Below are 16,860 nucleotides of genomic sequence, written 5' to 3'. Positions count from 1 at the left end.
AAAACAAGAAACCCCCCCCCCCCCGGGGGGGGATGGCCGTGCCAAAATCCCTTCTCCTCCATTCTCTTCTTGGGATTTTGGGCATGCACACATGCACGCCTGGAGTGAGTTTTAAGCTACCAGGTCCAGGACATGAGCCACGGTCAACTACAGGGGAGCCCAACAATGTAACCATTACACCATTTTTTGGTCCCTCTCATTCCTCATTTAACAATCGGCCATGTCTTGTCTCCAGCCTTTCAGGATGGAGCTTGGCAAAGGCGAAGTAGGAAACCCAGGTGCTACAAGGCTAAGGGGTCTCTCTGGCACTTGGCAGTGGCTGGGAGATAGGAAGCCTGCGTGTGCATCACAGGATTTCTCCATTACTATAGGCGACATCTGGGAGCAGGGTTGGGTAACTCCAAATGAACCAAGGTGTTCCTACCTGGACTTAGGACTCTGGAGGTTTTGACGGCTGAGGAGTCGAGCAGCAGAGACTCGCTTTCGGTGGACATTGGATAGACCTGTGGGGAGGAAAGCAACAGTCTTCCTGAGACGAGGCTGAATGGCTGGCAATAAAAATCCTCAAGTTTAAAAACACACTTTCGTTGGGGCATGGTGTGGTGGTTGAGGGTGATTGTCTTCTGGAGTAAAGAGAAGATATAAAAGAGAAGAGATTAGGCAGGTGTTGGTTGGGATTAGGGGCATGGTTGTGGATAAGGCAGAACAAGCAGCAGATGCCTAACTGAGCAGGGAGTAGAGGCACTGTATTCCCTTTGGGGGGACTATGCTCCAAAGAGACCGAAGCACTCAGCCCCCTTCTCTACATGCCTTTTAGGCGGGGAGCTCCTGCCTTTCCTTTCCCCACTGTCATGAAAGTCTCCCCAGGAGGGGGTGGCAGGTACCTTGTGTGAGTTCTGGAGCTTCAGCCACATAGGTGAGGCGGAACTTGTTCCTCTTCCAGCTGCGGTCGTTGCTGATGAGGGAGTTGTTTGCCTTCTCGATATTGACATCATCTCCCACACAGAACACATCGCAGGCTGCCTGTGACAGGTCCAGGGCTCTCAGTGACCCTTTCAGCCAAGAGGCTCTGCTCCCCCACAGCTCTGAGTCATGGCATGTATCCATCCATCCATCCTTCTATCCACTCTTCCTCCCTCCCTCCCTCCCTTTCACCTACTCTTCTTTCCTGCCATCCATCTACCCATCCACCTGTCCTCCCCCCTCCTATCCACCCATTCACCCACCTGTCCATTCTTCACCTACTCACCCATCTACGCTTCCACCCACCCACCCATCCATCCATCCTACACACTTTGAGTGCCTTTGATGTTCCGGAAGCATCACATGTACCACTGATTTTAGGACCCAACCTCTACTTCAGAGGTAATCCTATTATGTCTCTTATCCCTAAAACTAACATGTGTAGAGGTTTAACATGAAAGGAGAACGTAAACATCCTGGAATTTCCTATCCATCTTCCTCTAAAGATTTTTAAAACTATATCAAGGAAGCATACATGGAATTTATAAATGCTTGCATATACATTTTACTTTTCTTCTCTTTTTGTGTCAAGCTCATTAGTTCTCCAATTTTTTTTTTTTTTGGAGAGATTTTCACTGTAGGGCACGTGCGCTCACCAGACAGACAGAGAGAGACATAGAGACAGAAAGCGAGAAATCACCCCCCAGGGGGGATGGTCACGCCGCAATCCCTTCTCCTCCATTCTCCTCTCGGGATCTTGGGCACGCACGCACACGCGCCCGGCGTGAGTTTTAAGCCACCGGGTCCGGGACACGAACCGCGGTCGACTACGTGGGAGTCCAGCGACATAGCCATTACGCTAACTGCTGGTTCCCTCCAATTTTTTTTTTTTGAGAGGTTTTTGCTATAAGGCGCATGTGCTCGCTAGAAAGACAGAGAGAGACAGAGAGACAGAAAGCGAAAACTCACCCCCCCCGGGGGGGATGGCCACGTCGCATCCCCTCCCTTCCATTCTTCTCTTGGAATCTTGGCATGCATGTACACATGCCCAGTGTAGGTTTAAGCCACCAGGTCCAGGACTCAAACTGTGGTCAGCTACATGGAAGTGCAGAGACATAGCCACTTCGCCAACTGCTGGTCTTTCTCCAACTTTTTGTTAAAGCTTTATCTTTTAAAGAACTATTTTATTTAGCTTTATTTATTTATTTATTTATTTTAATTTGACCAGACAGGGAGAGAGAAAGAGAGAAAGCAAGCCACCAGGTCCAGGACTTGAACCACAGTTGGCCATGTGGAAGTTCAGCACCCTTAACCACCACGCCACCTGCCAGTCACAATAGTTCTTCAACTTTAATGACCCTAGAAATCACTGTTGAGAACTACTACTATTACCTTAGGGACTGGGTCTCACTAAATTGCCCAGGATTTCTCGAATTTGCCTCCTGCCTCAGCTTTCCAAGTGGTTAGGATCACAGGCTCATACTACCACACCTGGCAGAATTATTTTTTGAGATAAAAACAAGGGATAATTCAAAAGTGTTTCAAGGATAGTTTTATGCAGTTTGGCCCCCTGTTGATTTAAAAGCAATCCAAATATTCATCAATGGACAAATGTTTAAATAAAATGCAGTATAGTTAAACAATGGACTATTATTTGGTTACAAAAAGAAGTGAACTATAGAGGCCAGCAGGTAGTGTGGAGGTTAAGGTGCTGAACTCTCATATGACTGACAGTGGTTGGAGTCCCAAACCTGGTGGCTTGAAATCATGCCAGGCATATGTGTGTGCATTCCCCAAAATCATCCCCCAGGGGATGACTTCTCACTTTCCCTCTGACTCGGTCTCTCTCCAGCAAGCGCATGGGCCCTATGGCAAAAAAAACTAAAAAAAAAAGGAGTTAACTATATATTTTTAAAAATTTGCTATAGGGTGTGTAAGCTCATTGGAGAGAGAGAGAGAAAGAGAGAAAAAGTGAGACAGCACTCCCATGGGGGATAACCATGACACAATCCCTTATCCTCTATCTTCTCTTGGAATTTTGGGTACACACACATATATGCCCAACATGTTTTTCAAGCTTCTGGGTCCAGGACTTGAACTGTGCAGTTGGACATTTGGGATCCAGCTGTCTTAACCACCAGGCTACCTGGCTGGCCCAGAAATGAACTATTGATATATGCTACAATGTGCATGAACCTTGAAAACATTTCCACTAAGTGAAAAACAAGTCACCAAAGACCATTCATATGAAACAGAATTCATATGGGATATTTATGATCTGAAATCTCCAGACGAGGAAATCTAGAGACAGCTTATTGGTTTTTGAGCTGGGAATTGGAAGGAAGGATAGGGGATTGATAGCCCAAGGGTACCGTTGCTTTTAACAGGCCCTGCTTCTGGGTACTCAGTCAAGGTTGGCTGATTAAAGTCAAGAACCACATAATTATCTCAAGGTGTGAACAAGGTCAAGTCATCTCAACTTTCCTTGTCTGGGAAGAAATGCAGGAATAGCCAATAGACATAACCTCCTCACACTCACACAGCAATCCTTGTAGCCTAGGGGCTTCAATTCCATTTTTTCTTTCTAGCTATATTTGGATGAAAAGAGTCAATTGGATGACAGAAGGTTCCCTAGTTCCCTTTCTCTTCGAGCTGCTGAGAGAATGCACCCCATAGTTGAGGAGGGAGCAGGTAAAGGTGGCAGAGGACACATTCATTGCTCCTTGCCCCCTGAAGATGGCCCAATTTATCATGTCCACATGCACACAGAAGGCCATGACTCATTTATTCTCCTGTAACCTTGTTTTCAGAATACTTTCAACAGGCTGTTTTAGCATGATGGAAACATCCTACACTAACACATTAACCACCCACCACTCGTGGCTACTGAGCTCGTACAATGTGGCTAGTGCAGTTGAGCACTGTAATTTTTAAAAAAGAATTATTAATGGGAACCAGCAGTTAGCATAATGGCTATGTCGCTGGACTCCCACGTAGTCGAGTGGTTCGCGTCCCGGACCCGGTGGCTTAAAACTCATACCAGGCGCGTGTGCATGTGTGCCCAAGATCCTGAGAGGAGAATCGAGGAAAGGGATTACAGCGTGACCATCCCCCCTGGGGGGTGATTTCTCGCTTTCTGTCTCTGTCTGTCTGGCAAGCGCACGCACCCTATAGCAAAAACCTCTCCAAAAAAAAAAAAGAATTATTAATTAATTATTATTATTTTAAATTTGACCAGAGAGAGAGAGAGAAGAAAAATGAGAAAGTAAGTGTCCAGTTTCAAGACTTGAACCACAGTTGGCCATGTGAGAGTCTGGTGCCTTAACTACCAAGCTGCCTGCTGGCCCTGAGCACGGCAATTTTAAATTCCATTTAACTTTTTACCATATATAGATAGACACAGATATGTCATATAACATAAAATTATCTTAAAAAAAATTTTTTTTTGTCATTCAGTGTGTGTGTTTGCCGGAGAGAGACAGAGAGAGGGAAAGTGAGAAATCATTCTCCAGTGGGGATGGCTATGCTTCAATCCAATCCCTTCTTCTCTCTTCTACTGGAATTTTGGGCATGTATGCACACACACCTGCCATGAATTTCAAGCTGCAAGGTCCAGGGCTTGAACTGTGGTCACCCATGTGGGAGTCCAGCACCTTAGCCACCAAGCCACCTCCTGGCCTCCTCTGTGGCATTTATAATATTCACAAAGTTGTGTGACCACTGCCACCACTCTCAAAAGAAAACTCTGAATTCATGAGCAGTCACTTTCCATTCTCCCCTCTCCCCAACCCCCAGGCAACTATCATCTGTTTTCTGTGTTTGGATTTGCCTATCCTGGACATTTCTTATAAATGGAATCCTACAAAATACGGCCTTATGTGACTAGTGTTTTTGATTTAACAAAGTCTCATATGGTCATCCATATTGCAGCATGTGTCTTGACTTACATTTTCATGGCTGAATAAGATTCCAGCAGTTGGCATAATGGCTATGTTGCTGGACTCCCACGTAGTTGACAGTGGTTCGAGTCTTGGACCTGGTGGCTTAAACTCATGCTGGGCGCATGTGTGTATGTGCCCAAGGTCCTGAGAGGAGAATGGAGGAGAAGGGATTGCAGTGTGGCCATCCCTCCTGGTGGGTGGTTTCTCACTTTCTGTCTCTCTGTCTCTGTGTTTCTGGTGAGCGCACGTGCCCTATAGCAAAAACCTTTCAAAAAAAATAAAAAGATTCCACTGTATGGATATACCACATTTCATTTACCTATTCATATTTAATTTTAATTAGCTTGCTTAAATTTAAATAGTCACGTGTGGCTAGTGACTACCACATTGGTAAGCAAAGATCAATCACAAGAGAGAGAAACTTGACAAAGTAGCCAATTGGTCAGATCTGAGTTTCAGTTCAACTGAGGCATGGTCCCAGGTTCAGTTCATTAACTGTGTTTTTGATGTGCTTGTATACCTACTGTGAATGAGGGTTAGATTCCTCCCTGTGCTGTAATTTCAAAACTCTTTAATATTTGAATGGGCCAATTTTTTAATGGGCACTTTTGAATTGCCCATAATATAGGATGTTGGATTCTGAGGGTAAACTGTATGTTTTAAGGCCACCCAAGCCCGTCTGAGTTGTTTAAAGTGTATCCTGCCTGACCAGGGATTCTCACAAGTTCCTTCTCTTTATTGATGGTTTAGGTACTGTATTGGGGGGTGGGAGTGGGCAAGGAGAACATTACTTCTTCTCCAGGTCTTTGAGATCTGGAGAGATGGTTACCTTGAAGACCTTCTTGGCCCAGGTCCTGAAAGCCTCTTCCTGCCCACAGAGCTCATCTCCCTCCCTCATCTTCAGGATCCTCTCCCCTCCCAACTCTTCCAGGAGGGTGTCCACAGCATGACCAAAGGCGCAGAAGTGAGGGTATGCCCGCGAGCCAAGGCCAAACACCGAGAACCTACCAAGGAAGACAACAGAAAATCTGTGCTAGGTGACTACGGGGGTGGGGGAGGGTGTCTGGTGTTATGGGCTGACTCATGTCCCCACCTCACCTCCAAATTCATACACTGTATCCCTACTCCAGTATGTGACTATATTTGGCCTTTAAGGAGGTAATGAAGGTTAAATGAAGTCATAAGATAGGGAGCCTAATCCAGAAGGATTGAAGACCTTTTAAGAGGGAGAGACATGAGAGTGTGTGTGGTCTCTTTCTTAAGAACACAACCATCTGCAAGCCAGGAAGAGAGGCCTTACCAGTACCTTGATCTTGGACATCTAACTTCTAGAACTATATGAAAAAACAAATTTGTATTGTTTGAGCCACTTGGCCTGTGGTACATTATTAGGGAAGCCCACACAGATGAATATATATGGTATTTCCAAAGGACTGTGTTGAGCTGATGTTGATTAGGCCACCTTAAACCCAAGTGTGGAAGGCCATCTTTAAACCTGAGAGCTCTCAAAGCCTCTTTGCCCTTCCTTTTGGTTTTTGCTAGGTATCGCTGTTCTCAGGAGAAAATTCCAGTTGGATCTAAAGAGGACGAGCTGAGAATAACGATGGCCTGGAACAATTGGCTGTTTCTTGTGTGTCTAAGGTGGACTAATTGGGGAAACTTGTCTATGTTAGTGGAAGGCTTGAATTCTACAAGAGACACCACTAGATTAGTTTCAAATAGAAAGATAATGAAAACTCTAGCATAGCAGTCTTCAGGGACCTGCATTAATAAAAATGTATCAGAAGAACTTGTCATCCACACAGCAAATGTTGGAATGTAAACAGGTTCTTTTAAAAGGAGATGAAAGAGTTATATACAGGCTGGTTCTATACCTTGCATGGTATGTGAAATTACTTTGCTTCACAAACCCTCTTTGCCTAGATATCACCAGGAAAATGGTGATGTTTGAACAATAGGGGTTAAGTTAAAGAGATTTTTTTTTTTTTTGAGGTGGGGACATTTTGACCAAGTATAGAAAGCAGAGGGCTGTGCCCTAGTTGGTCCCTCTTGCTGGTTCATAGTCCTATAGACACTGTATGTCATACCTGCAGGGCTTGGCCTGGCTGAAACCCTAGACCTATGGGGCCTGAAGCAACATATTTAAAAATGAGAAAGAATATCCCACCTCACCCAGACTTCACTTCTTTTCAAGGTCAGAGTGTTCTGCTGTAGACTATAACCTTGGACAAGCCAAGAAATGGACCAATTTAACCTACGCCATAGAAGGTCTTGCCTCATAATCTCTTTTTTAGGATGATGGAAACAAGATGGAGGCAGATTGAGATGGGGGAGGGAGGAGCAAAGCAGGAGAAGTTGGGAAGAGACTTTCAAACATTGCAGAATGACCTTGAGGTGGGTCCAAGTATCTCACAGATCAAGTGAAGGTTAATATGGGTTAATATCTAGTCCTCTCAAATACATATTCATGCTGTTTCACTTCATTCACTTTTTTACTACCTTCCCTTTTCTGGGACTCCAGAGCAATTCTAAAATAAAGTATGAGGAGGCTTCCAAACGTTCACAGAAAATTTATATTATGAAAAAATTTGGCATGGATTTCAAAATTTTTTTGCACCAAAATACCCCTTATATTTTAATTCCATTTTTTCCCTGTGAACTTTTGGAAGTCCCCTTGTATTTGAGATTAGGTAGTATGCTCCTTCTTACCAATTAACCTATGATCTTCCTCTATCCAAATACCTCACCTTTTCCTTGCAGAGCTGGGACCTGATAGGTAAAGAGAAAGAGTCACTAGGTGTGGGCTGATTGGAGGAATGCCAGAAAAAGGCACCTCTGCCCCAGGCCTTAGCTCAACACAGATTTGGCAACTTCTAGCACTAGTCACGTCTTGTGGTTAAGAAGTTGTTTCCTAAATCTCTGTTATTTATATTCCTGATGTCTGCCATATTTGACTACCACTGATACTGTTAATTACTTTTTAGTGTCCTTTGACTTGCTTATTTTAACTATTATACGCTAGCTCATCAAACCCAATGCTATAGTCTAATGTTTGTATCTACCTAAAATTCATATGTTGAAATATAACCCCTGGCATGGGTGGTGAGCCCTTAGGGAGCTATTAGGTCATGAGGGTGGAGCCCTCATGAGTAGGATTAGCGCCCCTGAAAGGAGCCGAGGACCTGAGTTCTTCCCTTCTCCTGTATGAAACCATAGGTAGAAGGCTCTATCTATGAACCAGAAAGTTGGTCCTCACCAGGCACCAAAACTATTAGCATCTTGATTTTGGGTCTTCCTAGACTCCAGAATTAAGAAAAGAAACTCTTGTTATTTGTAGGCCACCCAGTCTATAGTGTTTTGTTATAGTAGCCCAGACACTCTATGATGGCCAATTCTTGTGGTCTCCCACAGATAGGTCAGGTGACTGAGTCCTTAATATGCTTTCTGATGGACCTGAAGACCTGCATCACAAATACTACGAGACTTGCACTTACATCCCAATCTTCATCTTACCCTTTCAAAATTCCTATTTACGCCTCCAAACAGGAGCTGGCGAATTTATCAAATGCAGGACCAAAGAGCAAATATTTTTAGGCTTGTATGCCAGGAAGCAAAATGGAAACTATTTTGTAGGTACAAAGAAAGAAAACAAATTCCTGTACCTTTTCACTGATAAAACTTAAAACACAATAATAATAATAATTGAGTGCTTTTTTAAAAAAAATTTAGGTCTACTAATGAGAAGAATAGATTTTTTTTTTTTTGGGGGGGAAGATAACATTTTGCTTAATTGAGGTTCCAGGGTAATGTTTTCTGTCATCAAATTAATTATAAATATTCATCTGTAAGAAACCATTCTTAGCTCCTGGGTTACAAAAACTATAAAGTGGTCAGGCTGGACTAGGCCCACAGGCATTCGTTTGGCAACCTCAGCTATGATAAATTTAATAAGGGAAGAATGAGTCTGACTGTCAAAAGCAGAAACGACATTTCACTGCCAGGCTAAAAAAAAAAAATGTACCGATGTCAGAATCCATGGAATGTACGAGACCAAGAATGAATCCTAATGTAAAACTACAGACTTGGGCTGATAATGCGGTCTCAATGCAGACTCATCAATTGTAACAAATAAATGTACCATTCTTGGGTGGGATGCTGATAGTGTGGGAAGGGGGCTGTGACAGCTCCGTACTTTCTGTTCAATTTTGCTGTAAATCTAAAACTGCGTTTAAAAATAAAGCCTATTAAGAAAATGTACCGATGGACATGATAGACGCTTCAATATCTAAGAACTCTGCAATCTGTGTCATCTACTAAGCAATGCTCCGAGCAGCTAAAGGGAAGGTTCTGTTAGTGAAAGTCTGGGAGATTCCTGGCCGGGCCTGAATATCCTTCCTCCAGAGCTGCCAGCATCAGTCTCATCCTGACTAGTCTCTGAGAGACCAAGAGTTTGACATGCTAGTTTTATTTCTGTCCAAATAACCATTAAATGAAAACACCTAACTACTGAAATACATAACATCTGTCCACATATCACTGCAATTATCTCATGGCATGGGACTATGCTTTGGAAAACACAGGAGGCCAATATTTTTCAATCAATTGCCCATTAGCATCAGTTGGAGAGATTTTTTTTTTTAAAAAAGGAAGATGATGCTTGGACCTAGATCTCAACTAATCATATTGGAATATCTGGAGGTGGAACTTGGTTACTGTATTAGTAAATTGCAGACATATCTAGGTGATTTTGAATATATATCCAGGGTTGAAGAGTATCTCTAAGAGCTCCTATTAAGTGTAAAACGTATCCATTGAGAAGGACATTTCACTGAGCAATTTCTAGGGGTTAAGACACTTCAGCACACGTGATGGAGTGAGCCCTGGGTGATGAGGCTCTGAGGAGTGTGTATAGGAAGGGAAGGCACAGAAAGGACTAAATATGGAACATGGGGGGACCAGGCAGTGTGCTTTAAGGGGGCAATGTGTCTCAGGATGCAACTGGTTTTGTGATGGATGGACAGACATGGAATGAAGACCTTCCCTACCACCCCAAACCTCCCTCCCAACAAAAAAGCCCAATTTGCAACCAGCTTCAGCTCCCCAAGAGCCTTAGTCTCCCCTGACCCCCTGGGTCATTTGCTCACCTCACGTTAGCCAGAGGTCCAGCACTTTCAAAGTTGTCTCTGAGGTCGGGCCCATCCCCTGATGATTTGCGGGAGTCAGAGTAGGAAGAGACACTATTGAATCGGACCTTGTAGCTCCTGCCGAAATAACGGAGTGACTCTGAGATCCTGCTTAGAGCATCCCTCATGAGGTCAACACCCTTGAAGGATCTTCAAGTAACCAGTTGTGGTTCTAGGATCTTCACTTGTGTGTTGCGTCAAGCCCTAACACGCCCATGGCTGCTAGAATGAATCAGCTCGCACTTATCACTGTGTCGACTGTCCATCTGCACTTGACCTACCTGTACTTAAAACGTTTTGGGCCATGCTTAACTCAGAAAACTTGAGAGCTGAAATGATTAAGTCAGTAAGAAGCCAGGAATAGAACTACCTACCCCTAACCATTAGACCATGCTTCTTTGCTTCCTAATTTCTTTCTTTTTTTTTTAAGTTTTTTTTTTTTTTTTTTTTTTTGCTTTAGGGCACGTATGCTCACCCGAAAGAGACAGAGGCAGTGAGAGGGAAAGTGAGAAATCACCTCTGAGTGGGGATGGCCATGCTGTGATCCCATTTTCTCCATTCTCCTTCCAGGGTCCTGGACCCACGCACACACGCACCCAGTGTGATTTTTGTAGCCACCAGGTCCACGACTCGAACTGCAATCTGTCATGTGGGAATCCAGCAATGTAACCACTATGTCATCTGCTGGTCCCTTCCCAATGTCTAACGTGCACAACGATCATTCTGGGATTTCATCAAAATGTAGATTCTTATTAAGCAGGTCTGGGGCAGGGCCTGAGAGTCTGCTTTTCTTTTCTTTTCTGTTCTGTTCTATTCTCTTCTCTTTCTTATTATCTCTGGCAAGCACATGTGCTCTATGGCAAAAACCTTAAGTTAAAAGTTAATGAAGGGACCAGCAGTTGGCGTAATGGCTATGCTGCTGGACTCCCATGTAGTTGACTGCGGTTTGAGTTCCAGACCTGGTGGCTTAAACTCACACCGGGCGCGTGTGCGTGCATGCCCAAAATCCCGAGAGGAGAATGGAGAAGAAGGAATTGCGGTGTGGCCATCCCCCCTGGGGGGTGATTTCTTATCTTCTGTCTCTGTCTCTCGCTTCTCTCTGGCAAGCGCACATGCCCTGTAGTAAAAACCTCTCCAAAAAAAAAAAGTTAATGAAAATGAAATGTAATAACACATCCTGTTTCTCACTGGGAACATAGCATGTGCTTAGTACACACACATGGCTAGTGGCTGCCCTCTTAGCAGATACGCAACATTTCTATCACTGTGTAAAGTTCTACTGGATGTGCTGGGCCATCCTAGGCGTTGCAGGGTCTGTCACATTTCCCATTTCAGGTAAACATAAAAAATGTTCAGCCCTGACACCTAACATGAAAAGAGACTGCATCTTTTATTAGATTGTTCTGAAGGGGAAGGAAGATGTCTTGGGACTCAAATCTGAGCTTGAGAGGCTCAGAAGCATTGAGACTCAAAAAAAAAAAAAAAAACAAAAAAAACTCACAACAATAACATCAAAAACAGCTTCTCAGTTTTCCTCTAAAAGTGGTAGATTTTGTTCTCAGACAATGCAAAACCAGACCAATGAACGAACAACTGTCACCCTGAAAAAAAACAAGAACTCAAGACAAAAACCGAACATAAAAATCTGAGGGCAGAAAACAAACAAACAAAAATAAATAAATAGGAAAGAAAGAAAAAGAAATCGTGCATTCTGGCAGCAGGGCTTCTAAGCTGGCTGTTTTTCAAAGTTTTTGCTTCAGCATCAGGAAAGTTCTAAATATATGTAGTGTATTTTCTGTCCTAAAATAGTCTCACATTGAGTCACTTCTCCAAATAAGCCGTGCAACATATCAGGGGGTGGCTGTGTTGTTAGTGTGGGAGGGATGGCTGATGGTTGTGGGGTAAAAATAACAGCACGTGTAGTTGTATGAGGTTGGAGGTTTTTCCAAATGCTTTCCTCTTTGCTATTACCCTTTGATCTAGGCAACAGCCCCCAGAGGTGGGCAGGGCAGAGATAATTTCTCCCCATTTGGCAGATGAGAAAGATTGAGGCCCTCAAAGGTCAAATGACTTGCTCAAGGTCACTTAGTGAGTTAGTCACACAGCCTCGGTTAGAACTAAGGTTTCCTTGAGAACTGGATCTTCCTTGCCCTCAAGGATGTGTGATCATCAGACATGCACACACACATGCACACACATATGTGCACACACATACACTTGCACATACATGCACACGTGCACACACACTCTACCTGTGCTGGCTGTCACGGGCTGCAGCCAGACCTTGGACTTCTGTGTTGCCATGGGAGAGGGAAGGCCCTTTACGGGGAAAGAAACGCAAGGGTTCCGGGTACCTAGAGGGGAGAATCAATGGTGCCCTATCTCTCCCTGAAGGAGGGGTGAAAGGGAACCTGTTGGAAGGCCACCCAGGATGGGGTGGGAAGGAGAGGGGCAGGCAGGGTGAGGACTAAGGTGTTGGGGCTGGACACAGAACCAGGACTGACCACAACTGTCCATCCTGTGGGCACTGAAATATGTGAGTTTAGCAACATGTGCTCAGTAAAGAAAACCAGGAGGGACCATCTGCAAAACACAGCCTCCAAGCCCAGTCAGCAACAGCGTTTGATGCTCACCTTACGACACAGGGATCTGCTCTATAGAAACGCCGAGCTGGCCGCACTGACAGACGGCTCAGTGCACACGCCATATGGTCTGTACATTACAGGGGATGTAAGGGCTTTTCAAGGGCAACTGTGATTACACATTTTTCACCTTACAAAATATCTTTAGAACCCGACCTCACGTTAGATACGATTCCACCGTGAGCATCTTTTGACTGTAGGATTTTATTTTTTTTGCTTTATGAGGTACCTTAGATGTATTTTGAACTCAACCTCCAAATTGGCTACAACTCCACTGTAAGCTTCAGACAGAAAAGTTCTAAGGAAAAATGATCTTTTCACTGACTTTGGAACATGAGTTTCTAAAGGGGGAAACAGAACTAAGGCAGATGTTTACATTGCACTCTTCATTTTCCCAGGACTCTTGCATCTAGTTCCTGATTTGATTTTTACCAATTAGAAAGCTAAGGTAGGTATTAGAGAACCCCTACTTGGTGGAAAGAGACGCTGAGGCACAGAGCTACGAAGAGCTTTCTGCATCCACCAGCCAAAACGAATCATCAACGAACACTAGGTCACAATCACCGTCCGGAGCTCACATGTCAACCCCCGGTGCCAGAGCATGACTTTCAGTTACCCCCAGGGGATGTCATGGGACACGGGAGGGATCATGCACTTACTTCCTTTCTTCTTGCACAGAGTTGGGGTGCCTCATTTCCATCAAAGCACAGCCGAATTTCTGGAGGCCAAAAGAGATGAGCGACATGTGAAGCCCGTATTATGAAATCTGGAGTGGGGTTGGGATCTGGAGGCTTGGGAGTCAGGATGCCAGGGATGGTCAAGGGCTTACGGCTGATCAGAAATGGTTGAGCTACAGGTGCACTGGGATAGCCAGAGATTTAGAGGACTATAGATGTGAACCTCCCCACTCCCAGCAAATAATTTCTCTTATGGTCTTCTCTTGATAAAAATATTGTCGCCACTTTCCTCATCTGGAGCAGGGGGCATTGAGCTCATGAATGGAGCATCCATTCCAAACCAGGAGCTCACTTATGTGGCAACATGCCCACTCAGCACTGGCTGATCAGCGGATACCAAGAGACTGAGGACTTGGAATTGTCCAATCTGTTGCCTAACTTGGCTCCAAATATATTGGGTCATCGGAAAAGTCGTGACGAATTTTTGTATATTTTTTTCCCCGAAAACCTAATAAAAATCACTGGTTTTGGGGCTCTTGGAGGGTTTGCAACCGAGTAGCAGGTTTGAGGGAAGGGTCCGAATTGCAGCCCGTACAGGCCCACTGATGGAACCTCACATTATCACATGTTAGAAGAGGTGGAAGCCCATCTCACCTCTCCATTCTCAGGGGGGTCCCCATTGCCAAAGGTGCTGGTGACCACCAGGACCAGAGTTTCATGTTCCAGGTGTACAATGTCATATTCTTCCATGGACATCACCTAGGCGGGTCGGGGAAAGGCACGGGGTACAGAAGAGGAAAGGAGGAGGGGATGAGGAGAGAAAAGACAGGTCAGGACAAAAGTGGTGGGAAGAGGTGGAGGAAACAGAAAGGAGAAGGAGAGTCATTTTGAGTCATCTATTTAAAAGAGAACCGAATGTTCTGGGTAGTCAGTATTTCAGTGGGCTCAAATGGGTGCAAGTAAAAGCTTCTTTGTAGTGTGTGACCTCACTATGGTCACTTGGACCTGAAGGACTGGAGACATTTTGGAACAATGGTCTAAGGGGTTGGCTCTGTAGAGACAAATCTTGATCCAGGCTCTTGGGCTTCTTCTTCTTCTTCTTCTTCTTCCTCTTCTTCTTCTTCTTCTTCTTCTTCTTCTTCTTCTTCTTTTTGAATGTGCTCACTGGAGAGACAGAAAGCAAGAAGATAGCCACACTGCAATCCATTCTCCTCAGGATTTTGGGCATGCGTGCACACATATCTGGTGTGTTTCAAGTCACTGGTCCAAGACTTGAACCATGGTTGACCACATGGGAGTCCAGTGCTTTAACCACTGTTACTTGCTAGTCCCACTCAGGCTTATTACTTTTTTTTTTTTTTAGAGTTTTTTTGCTATAGGGAGCATGCGCTCGTCAGAAAGACAGAGACAGAAACACAGACGGCGAGAAATTATCCCCCAGGGGAGATGGCCACGCCGCAATCCCTTCTCCTCTATTTTCCTCTTGGGATCTTGGGCACACACACACACACACACACCTGGCATGAGTTTAAGCAACCGCGTCCGGACTTGAACCATGGTCAACTACATGGGAGTCCAGCGACATAGCTATTATGCTAACTGCTGGTTCCCCAGGCTTATTACTAACTGATCCTGGATTCTTCCTGACCCCGTTGAGCCTGGGAATAACCTGGCTGAGTCTGACCAAGTGTGCTCAGTCTCCTCTCTAATCCTGTTTCCAGTAATAAGGAGTGCTGGAGCCAAACGAGTTTGAGACATCTGAAAGACTGTTACACTGGATCTTGTCATCACTGGAGCAACATTCCTCAGAGTGGGTTCTAGGAAGCCAGTCTCCTGAGATGCTCCATGAAAATAAGTGATCCATGGTACAATATGTTTGAGAAACATTTTCCTTTTCTTTTTTGGAGATTATAATACATGCTCACTGATTAAAGGCCCTGAGAAGTCCTACAGCAAATAAGCCCACTAAACTGTACACATTTATTTCCACTTCTATTATTCTTCTTCTTTAATATAATACTATCTTTTTTTTTTTTCCCAAGGCTTCTGCCATAGGGTGTGAGCACTTGCCGGAGAGCAAGAGAGAGAAATAGTGAGAGGGAAAGCAAGAAATCGCCCCTCTGGGTGATGGCCATGCTGCACTCCCTTTTCCTCCAATCTCCTCCTGGGATTTTGGGCATGCACGCACATGCCGGTGTGATTTTTCAAGCTGCCAGGTCCTGTATCTTAAAATTTTAATTAATATATAACAGATGTACGTATTTGTGAGGATACAATGTGATTTCTCTGACCAAGACTACAATGTGCAATGATTAGATCAGGATAATTAGCATACCCATCATCTCAAACCGTTTGCCATTACTTGTGCTGGGAACATTCCAGATCTTTCCTTTTGGTTACTTTGAGATACACAGCAAGTTGTTGCCATCTCTGTTCTCCCTACTATCATAATAACACTAGAAATTGTTCATCTTTTTCCCCATTTTTTTTGGTTCCCATGTATTTAAGGTTTTATCTCCATTAATCAACATCTTTCTATTCCCTGCAGCTCCCATCCTTCCAGCCTCTAGCAGTCTTCATCCTCTACCTCTATGACGTCACGTCTCCTGTCCCTCAAGTTCCACATAGGCAGGAGAACATGCAGAATTTCTCTTTCACTTAACATAGTGTCCTGTAGACTTGCCCATTTAACCTCAAATGACAAGAATTCTCCCTTTGTAATAGCCGAATAGTATTCTGGTGTGTGCGCTCATGTGCATCTTAGCATTCTTTATAATCATTCCACAACTGATGGACACTTAGGTTCATGTTGTATCTTAGCTATTTGTGAATAGTGCTGCAATGAATATTAGGGTACAGATTCCTTTACAACACAACAATTTAATTTCCTTTGGATATATACCTAGTAGTGAGGTTGCAGAATCACAGAGAAGTTCTACTTTCAGTTTTCAAAGGAAACTTTATACTGTTTTCCATGATGGTTGTACTAATTTACATTCTTCTCAACAGTGTAAATGAGTGCTTTCTTTTTCTTATTTGTGTATTTATTTATTATTTGTAATTGCCAGAGGATGTGCGTACTTGCTAGAGAGACAGACAGACAGACAGACAGACAAAGCAGTTCCCAGTGGGGCATGGTCATGCTGCAACCCCTTTTCTTCCATTTCTCCATTCCATTAGGATCTGAGGCACACACGCACATGCACCTGGTATGTTTTTCAAGCCATGAGGCTGTGATTCCAACTGTGGTCTGCCATGTGGGCTTCAGCACCCAGTACACAGACTTACCACTGCTCTATGGGGCTGGCCCCAAGAGCCTCTCTTTCTTTAATATGGGGATTCCCAAACGAATCCCAGAATGGTTTCTGATAAGCCTTATAACATTTTGCTCTAGGCATGATTACTGGACTCCCGGAGGGTTTGTGAGGAGGGGAACATCACAGTCCCTGACATT

At 44.2% G+C, this 16,860-nt stretch overlaps 1 protein-coding gene across 1 annotated transcript in view; it reads right to left on the bottom strand.

Moving 5' to 3' along the window:
• The window catches only part of NOS1 (nitric oxide synthase 1), a 121,641-nt gene that overhangs the window by 38,376 nt on the left and 66,405 nt on the right, over positions 1-16,860 (bottom strand). Inside the window, 6 exon segments of the mRNA XM_027773089.1 lie at positions 425-503; positions 885-1,023; positions 5,734-5,908; positions 10,049-10,165; positions 13,389-13,447; positions 14,061-14,165. Coding sequence (XP_027628890.1) covers positions 425-503; positions 885-1,023; positions 5,734-5,908; positions 10,049-10,165; positions 13,389-13,447; positions 14,061-14,165 — 674 coding nt within the window.

Source organism: Tupaia chinensis, unplaced genomic scaffold (assembly GCF_000334495.1).
Source record: "Tupaia chinensis unplaced genomic scaffold, TupChi_1.0 Scaffold000320_1, whole genome shotgun sequence".
Lineage (NCBI taxonomy): Eukaryota > Metazoa > Chordata > Mammalia > Scandentia > Tupaiidae > Tupaia > Tupaia belangeri.
This window is presented reverse-complemented; position numbering and strand designations above follow the sequence as displayed.